Source organism: Rhagoletis pomonella, unplaced genomic scaffold, assembly GCF_013731165.1.
Source record: "Rhagoletis pomonella isolate Grant_MI unplaced genomic scaffold, Rhpom_1.0 Rhpom_scaffold_00015, whole genome shotgun sequence".
NCBI classification, from domain to species: Eukaryota; Metazoa; Arthropoda; class Insecta; order Diptera; family Tephritidae; genus Rhagoletis; species Rhagoletis pomonella.
The window spans coordinates 1,007,667-1,017,169 of NW_023458569.1; the positions used below are offsets into that span (position 1 = coordinate 1,007,667).

Sequence of the window (9,503 nt, forward strand, 5' to 3'; positions counted from 1 at the left end):
TTGTTTGCTCTTTGGGTATTAGTGGTATGATAGAAAAATTAATTGATTAACTCCCAACACTGCCTCCGTGTGTATTTCTGCCTTAAAAAAGCTTCTCACAAAAGCCATTTCTGTTCGGAGGCGGCGTAAAGCTGTAGGTCCGCGGCGTTTTTGTCACAACATCAAGACCCACACCACAAATTGAAGCAGAAGCTCAGCCAAACACTTGGCAAAGGTGCATGCGCCAAAATATTGTTATTATACTATTAATATTTGCAATGACTAGGAAAACACTTGGATTCAGCATGGCGTATGAGTGATGTTCATCTGGTGATTTTTTTATTTGATGATTAGTAATATTTAATGATGAGGTCCACTATTGGTATGAATTATAATGTGATCTTAAATATATTAAGCATGTGCTCACTGGTTAAGGAACAAAAAAAAATATTGCAAATGTTCATTTTTTATAAGGCAAAGCTTAGTTACTAACTAATTAATATATGTATTTAAAACTTATTTATCAAACTAATACAAACTGTGTTCTAATAAACTGATATTCGGGAACCTACCTACGAAACTTCAACGAAATCCGACAAGATTTGATGAAAATATACCTGTTTTTTTATAAAGATGCATTTTAAATCTGCAGCTTCCGGAAAACAAACAACAGCGTTGAGCGACCTCTAAATCTTGTTCAAATAAGCTGAAATTTTAGAAGGAACTTGTCTTCCCTATTATCTTCAAGAATCCGAACGTTCCCAGTCGAAATTCAAAAAATTCCAATTTTGAATCACCCTAATGTATATACACATCAGTGGTATTTGTGCTCATAACCTTTTTTGTTTCCATTCTAGTGCATTGCTGCTCTTTCAAACTTGTATTGGCGTAGCAACGAAGAATCCGTCGAGGGCGATCGATCGCAAAAAGCGCCCGCCTTAGATTCGCACGAAACCGCCTATGCCAGCAATTCGCGTGCCGATCCTGTGCAAGGTATGTCACTCCGGGAAATATTTGTTACCAAAATCTTATCGTTTTTCATTCAACCAAATGCAGCCAGCAAGACGGATTCACATTTAGTTGCGCATGCGCCTAGTATGCTGTTGCTTTTGCTGGTGGCGGTGGCCGTTGCTAGCGGTTACCCTGAGCAGCTGCACATGTGGCAGCAGCTGTCCACGCCCACACAATGGCTGCATGAAAATTTCAAACAAAGGCGAAGAATCTTCAAACAATATCAGCAACATAAAAAACTACAGCAATCAATTGAAAAACGAATTGCTTCATGCAAAAGCTATTACGTAAATAGATCATCTAGATGGCATCTTAAGGAAATCAATGAAATCGTGGAACAGCAATTCAAAGGAGCGCACGAGCTGACATTTTTTTTATTTATATGCGGAAATTCATCCAGCGTTGACTACAATAACAGCATCCGCCTGGGTGACATTTGCCACCATTGCCGTCGCTCATTTCCTACTTCTCATTTTCGTAAATATTAAAGCGGCGTTGCCAATTAAAAAAATTATGCACCTAAGGTAACTACGCTGGGAAGTACGGAGTGTAAACAACGAATTGAGGTATGCGACCGTGCTATTGGCAAATTTTAAGAAAAAATTTAAAGATGAAAATTCAATTAAATTAAAAAAAATTCGAAGGATAATATTCAAATGCGATCGCTAAATAGATTGCTTTAGTTTAAAACATTTACATACTTATGTTCATTATGTCGAAATAATGTGTTGTGATTGGAATAGGTAGTCCTAAGCATCCTGTAAACGGCTCATGAAGTCGTTTTTCCAAATAAAATATTTTTTTTTAGTTTTTTGAAATAAAAAATTGTAGGATTTCTTAGAATATTTATTAAGCAAAACTGGTTTCACAAATGGCACAAATTTTCATAGTTTACTTTGCGAAAATGAGATTTTCAATGCGAAAAAATAAGTTGTATAACAATTATATCGTCGTTTAAAGTGCAAAACCGCGTATCAACAAAATGCAAAACCGCGTATCAGCAAAATGCAACACCGCGTATGTGAAGTTGTAGATATTATTTTCTAGAGCGTAAAAACACTCATATTTCAAAATGGTTCTCTTTTTTATAAAGCATTCGCATTTCTGGCTAGTATATTTCAGGACGAATGGATAAGGATTGAGCCAAGAGTTTATGTGAGAAAATCCAATTTTTGGCAGCCAATGTCAGTTACGTGGTTTTGCAGAATGACGATACGCGGTTTTGTACTTTAAACGACGATATACATGTATAAGTATTATCTAATGGGCTAACGGCACTAAAGCAAATTTGTGTTATTTCCCAATTGAATGTGAAATAACACAAATTTGCTTTATTTCATTTCTCGTTGAGCAATAAGACCAACTTTTAAACGTAACAATTGAGTAATAAAGCAAAATAGTGCACACAGGTAGTCACCCAGTCCCAATTGAGTGTGAAATAACACAACTTTGGTTTATTTCATTTCTCGTTGAGCAATAAGACCAACTTTTAAACCTAGGAATTGAGTAATAAAGCAAAATAGTGCACACAGGTAGTCACCCAGTCCCAATTGAATGTGAAATAACACAACTTTGGTTTATTTCATTTCTCGTTGACCAATAAGACCAACTATTAAACCTAAGAATTGAGTAATAAAGCAAAATAGTGCACATAGGTAGTCACCCAGTTACACTTGACAAAAAGTAACACATGAAAAAGTTAAATGGACGGATTTGTAAGTATACAATTTTGAAAGTGCCCAGCGTCGCGGCGGTTCGCGTTCGCGCGCCGTGCCCCGCCACCCCGCGCCTTGCCTCGCCTCGTTCGACGTCGCGCTCGCGCTCTCGTCCCCCGCCCCCTCCCTACCTTTCGCAATTATGAACTTGTGGCATTATAATCATTTAGAAAAAAAGAATAAAATGACACTAGTGCACTTCTGAAACTGCTTTTTAATGTCCAAGTTATGGGAATTATTGCGTATGGTGTTATTGCCTGCACCCCACCAATGGTGGAATTTTACCAGGTGAAGTAATATTAGAGTGAGAAAAAGATTTTGACACTGACTTATTTGAAAATTTGCATATAAAATGTGACTATAAGGCAGCCGAATGTCAGAAAATAAAGCGATAAAGCTGTTTTATTACTTCACCTGTTTATTGCGCCATTCGTCCCACCTGCTTGTACCGAGTATACATTCAAATTTAGAAGTCTGAGAGTAGGTAAAATTTTACATATTTTTACATCACTACTTCGTACCACATGTTCGCTTCGTCTTCCTAAACGAAATTCACATTTCGGATATGGTGAAACCAGTAATGATAATGCAGAAACTTAACTGAAGATAAAACTCAAAACAATAGTCTCTGTGTTAAATACTGCGAACAGGAACGGCAACTTTTGTTTGTTCCATGCCATGGCGGAGTTATACCAGGTGAAGTAATTAGAGCGAGAAATTATTTTAAAAATACAATGCAATGTAGAATAAAAAGATTGGTACTAAATGAAACACAATTAAAAAAAAATATTAAAAATTTTTGGATTCACAAGAAATAACATGTAATTTTTTAAGCTGATAAAGTTAGGACGAAATATTTTTTTATTTATTATTTATAACGGGTGATTTTTTAAGAGCTTGATAACTTTTTTTTTAAAAAAAACGCATAAAATTTGCAAAATCTCATCGGTTCTTTATTTGAAACGTTAGATTGGTCCATGACATTTACTTTTTGAAGATAATTTCATTTAAATGTTGACCGCGGCTGCGTCTTAGGTGGTCCATTCGGAAAGTCCAATTTTGGGCAACTTTTTCGAGCATTTCGGCCGGAATAGCCCGAATTTCTTCGGAAATGTTGTCTTCCAAAGCTGGAATAGTTGCTGGCTTATTTCTGTAGACTTTAGACTTGACGTAGCCCCACAAAAAATAGTCTAAAGGCGTCAAATCGCATGATCTTGGTGGCCAACTTACCGGTCCATTTCTTGAGATGAATTGTTCTCCGAAGTTTTCCCTCAAAATGGCCATAGAATCGCGAGCTGTGTGGCATGTAGCGCCATCTTGTTGAAACCACATGTCAACCAAGTTCAGTTCTTCCATTTTTGGCAACAAAAAGTTTGTTAGCATCGAACGATAGCGATCGCCATTCACCGTAACGTTGCGTCCAACAGCATCTTTGAAAAAATACGGTCCAATGATTCCACCAGCGTACAAACCACACCAAACAGTGCATTTTTCGGGATGCATGGGCAGTTCTTGAACGGCTTCTGGTTGCTCTTCACTCCAAATGCGGCAATTTTGCTTATTTACGAAGCCATTCAACCAGAAATGAGCCTCATCGCTGAACAAAATTTGTCGATAAAAAAGCGGATTTTCTGCCAACTTTTCTAGGGCCCATTCACTGAAAAATGCAAGCGTTGCTCGTTAGTAAGTCTATTCATGATGAAATTTCAAAGCATACTGAGCATCTTTCTCTTTGACACCATGTCTGAAATCCCACGTGATCTGTCAAATACTAATGCATGAAAATCCTAACCTCAAAAAAATCACCCGTTATAAGTCCTTAACATATAATTTTTTCAAAATAATGCGAAATATCAAGGATAACATTTTAAAAGGACATTTTCAATACTTACCAGTCCTTATGCACCAAAAAATTGAATCTGATTCAATTTTACAGAATTTCCTCTATAATTTTATGCCCATACTTCTTCTCTAAGTACATTTCACTGAACTTTTTAAATCATTTTTTAATTACTCGCGTCGGAGTGAAAAACTAAAAACGCAGTTTTACTATAATTTCGCGAATATATTGATTTTTGTGTGTAAAATTTACTATCGCGCGGTGTTATATGTATAATGAGCTGGACATTTATAAAAAACTATTAATTATTAAATAAAAAAAGAAATAGAGCCAATACTGGTCCAGAAAAGGAGTTTCTATTATTGCTATCAGTGCAAATTACAAGCATCGACCCGGGATTTTCGGCACTTTAAAAAGGCCCTAATATGTACATACTCTATCTACTAAGCGACACCATACGCCATATTTTGTTTGGTACTGCGATTTCCTTCAGACTGTTTCATTTATAACTAAATGTGTTGGTGAATGCCCAGCAAACGCAAACCCGTGTGTGATAGTTCCCAAATTGATTTACTTTATACATCTAGCAACGCTGTAAACCGCGGTTCCATCTCCAGCGATATTAGCTTTGTTCCACACGCTTTCCGGGCTGCTCCGGTAATTAGAGCATAAAAATAAGTTACTATCTCACAAGTGCCAAAAATGTGTCAACACGTGCCAAAAGTTCCCAGGACGTGAGGAACGCAAAAAACCACATTTCGTGCTCGGAATCAACAAATCAGCTCTAAGCAATGATTTTACGTGTATTTATCTTATACATAAATTTACCAAATAACTACATTTTCTGATAATTCTGTAGTACTTTCCACTTTTGTGTTTCATAAAACTTGCTTTCGGATTTAAACAACAACAGCTGTTATTTAAAATTGCCCTTTTGCACATTTGTTCCCCAAAAAAAAGTTGGGCTGTTTCGTGCTCAAAGAAGAAGACATTTGCGATCCAAAAGTGGACCGTATTATCTATCTATTACCCATTTTTCTAGCATGAGGAACGCTAAACTTAATGAATGTATTTACGCGATCAAATTGTGATTGTTTTTTATTTTATTTTCTATCTTTATTGGAAACTAAACTGGGGGCCCAACGTTGCAGATGGAGTGCGCAAAGCAACAGTGGCACTATATTCCTGCAGCAGAGCAATAGGGGAAAAATGGGGGATGGAACCCAAAATAATACACTGGCTATACACGGCGGTGGTTAGGCCAATTCTCTATCACGGTATAGTGGTATGGTGGAACACCCTTGGGAAAGGGGTAAACTTCAAAAAAATGGACAAGGTTCAAAGGCTTGTGTCCACACTCATAACTGGTGCGATGAGAACAACAACATCCAAGGCACTGTATGCCCTACTGAATTTTCTTCCGGTGGACCTACGTGCCAAACAAGTCGCAAGTGGCGCGGCATTTCGAATGAACATTCTAAATAAGTGGTCAAATACCAGTTATGGTCACGGTAGAATATTAACGGAGGTTCCGGGGCTACCCGGATTGGTGGACTATGCACTTCCGTAACCTGCACCCGCTACAGCATTCGCGACCCTCCTACCCTCAAGGGAAGAGTGGAAGCATGACGTTGTAAGTAGTGGAGAGTCAATCCATGTATACACAGATGACTCAAAGCTCGAGGGAAGGGCTGGAGGAGGTGTATATTCCCATCACCTGGGAATCTCCCTCAGCTTTCGTCTCCCGGACCACTGTAGCGTTTTTCAGGCTGAACTGATGGCAATCGACAGTGCCACGAAACTGGTAAAGTGTGATATGATACCCCAAGTTGATATCTATAACTTCACTGACAGCCAGGCGGCAATAAAGTCCCTCACGAAGCAGTCGACAACCTCCATGGTAGCCATGAAATGCCGCGCATCTCTTAACGAGATGGCTGAGTCATTTCGCCCAAAGGTAATATGGGTTCCGGGACACTGCGGCATAGAGGGGAATTGTAAGGCCGACGAACTGGCGCGACTTGGCACGAAACTTCCTTTTGAGGATATAAATGACGAAATAGGAATACCCTTGCAAACTTGTAAGCTACTTATCTCCGAGAGGCTCACTAAAGTAGCGAACGAAAGGTGGCAGGACGAAATCACCTGCAAAACTGCCAAACAATTATGGCCGGTGCTCAGCGCCAACCGCACTGGCCTACTACTGAGTCTAAATAAGTCCAATATTAGTATCCGTCATAACAGGACACTGCCTAATTGGCAAGCACGCCTATCGACTTGGCCTACGCTCACATGACTTCTGTAGAAGTTGTCAAGATGAAGAAGAGGAGGAAGCGATTCTGCACCTGTTGTGCCAATGCCCTGCTCTATCTAGACGAAGACTCTCCACTCTCGGTAGGCAATTCTTCGACAACTTGGAGGACCTTAGATGCGTCGAAATCAGGGATATTCTAAAATTCGTTCAAAGTTCAAAATGGTTTTAGGAGGGATTGGGAGTTGCTGACCCAACATGCGGCATCACAATGGGCCCTGAGCCTAAGTGTGTCTTATAGACGACCGCGACAACCTACCTACCTATTGGAAAGTTTGTCTTTTTTCGATTGCCAGATGAATTGCATTTATACCAAAAAATTATATCTGTGTGGCATATTGAAGGAATTTTATTAAAAATATGTGAACAAATTGTATGGCAGCATGATTCTCTCACGGCTCTCTTTGCACTTAAAAACTTGACTTAGAAGTCAAAGATCTATAGATCTCCAAGTTTTTAAGTGAAGATGTTTATTTTGGGTAACAACATACACGCGCTGCTCATTTGCCAGATATACCATTTTCAAGCCAAGTCAAGTCCAAGCCTTGCATAACTGAGCCTTAAGTAAATAGTAACACAGTCATGCTATGTATGTGTGTATATTTATTTAATAAATTGAAATAAATTATATATTTAGTTACAAGCAAGATCGTACTGATTTCAACTGAGTTTTTGACATGCATGTACTTAATTTTTATCTCAATATCTGGCAGCCCTATCCAACAGTGACATAAGCGGCAAGGCGCGAATGCGCTGACTGTTTGATGACAGCAGATACTTCGTCTTGTCCCCGTAGACCACCAGACCCAATCGCTTTGCTTCCTCGTCCAACTTGGAAAAGACAGGACAGATTTCGCGGTTCTTGTTACCGATGTCATCGGCATAGGCCGGCAATTGTACGCTCTTGTAAAAAAATTTCCTGAGCGGATCAGCTCTGCGGCTCTTATTATCTTCTCCAAAATCAAACTAAAGAAAGCACATGAAACGGAATCGCCCTATCTGAAACCCCATTTGGTAGAAAATGGCTCGGAGAGGTCTTTCCTAACTCAACGTCATTTTACAGTATCAGTTTTGCGGGGATGCCAAATTCAGACATCGCTGCGTATAGGCAACTCCTTTTAGTGCTGTCGAAAGCGGCTTTGAAGTCAACAAATAGAGCACACTTTAATTCCAGTCGTCGGACAAGCGTTCTCTGCAAAAGAGTTGATGCATGCAACTTATGGGTCCTCGCAACCGTACTTGAATAGCTCAGCTGGCAGGCTGTCAACTCCAGCAGCTTTGTTGTTTTTCAGCCGCGTTATTTCTCTTCGACACGATACCGAAACGAAAGTATCGATATAGTACTCATACAAAGTATCGCCTTAAAAATATCGGGTATCCATAAGTATCGGGCTTAAAGACTAGATATTCCAAATATCGATACCAAATTCAAAAAACAAATCTGAATATTGGGCTCATTTTCTAATAAAGAAAGAACACTTTGCACTTCAATAAGTATTTGCTTATGTAGAGGTAAGTATGTTAATTGACATCACCGAAGACGCGTGTTGAAATCCCGCCACGTGCCAATCTAAGATAGTACACATTTTTGCTCTTTAATCCCCAAAATATATATATGTATATTCATATTGCTTTTCATATAAATTCCAAAGTATAGACATATGGGCGTTTCCAGCAGAAGGTCTAAGGAGGGACACGATATCGAACAGAAAGTATCGATATAGTACTCATTTGAAATATCTCTGTAAAAATATCGGGTACCCATTAACATCGGGATAAAAAGACACAATATTCCAAATATCGATACCAAATTCAAAAAATTTAATTTGATGCTTTCCATTTCAATTCAACCGGTCCATTCGGGACATGATTTTATTATTCAACGAAACGTCAATATATAGATTCTTGGTCAAAATAATAAGACACGTATTTTTTCTTTTGTCCAAAAAATGTTTTTCGGAGATTCATCGGCAATATCGGTCTTTGGGTGAAAGTCGACTTTTTCGGTTTTTTTCCAATTCTCTATAACTTGCCCAAAAATTTACCGATATGGACAATTTTTACTTTAAATGTCTGTAACAGTTTGGACTACAAACAAACTACAAGTTTATATCTATTCTAAAGAAGTCGTTGTCTTTTATTGTTCAACAATAACCAAGAAGTGCAACAAATTTTTCAAATTAAATATCTCAGAAAAGGTATTTTTAATTTTTTTCTAACATTTTTATTATAAAATAGATACTTCAAACTTCATTGAGACTAAATGCCTAGTAACTAAAATTCGTTCTTTTCGATTTATGATATTTGAACAACAAATTTTTTTCTCGGTAAACACGTGGACAAGCAATTCATATTGATCTATAATAATGAAAGTTCATAAAATATTGATAAACAATTGTCAGTTTTTAAATCAACACTAGCAAATGCCTGGCTTGCTTTGCAACGCCTTATAAGAACTTTTGCGTTGACCAATACAAAAATAGTGTCGCTATGCAAAAACGGGTTGTAATGTAAAAGTTATTAGTTTAGTTTAAAGAGCAGAACCTTGCTTACTCATAGGCCAAGAATAATAGCGCTGAAATAATATTTGGGTTAGGTACTATGTAATGAGCTGGTTTGTTTTTGTGTGTATAGCCAAACAAAGCTG

The 9,503-nt window shown here is 38.0% G+C and overlaps 1 protein-coding gene across 3 annotated transcripts in view; it reads left to right on the forward strand.

Annotated features, from left to right (window-relative positions):
* LOC118749364 overlaps positions 1-9,503 on the forward strand; it is a 910,564-nt gene that overhangs the window by 588,803 nt on the left and 312,258 nt on the right. The window contains exons 3-4 of one of the 3 annotated variants that reach the window (XM_036484159.1): positions 837-972; positions 1,036-1,682. The exons of 1 other annotated variant lie outside the window; for it this stretch is intronic. In XM_036484159.1, the coding sequence (XP_036340052.1) occupies positions 837-972; positions 1,036-1,478 (579 nt within the window). In that variant the 3' untranslated portion in view covers positions 1,479-1,682. Of the gene's footprint in view, positions 1-836; positions 1,683-9,503 lie in introns of those variants that run through there. One more of the 3 variants, XM_036484158.1, reaches the window with a different exon arrangement.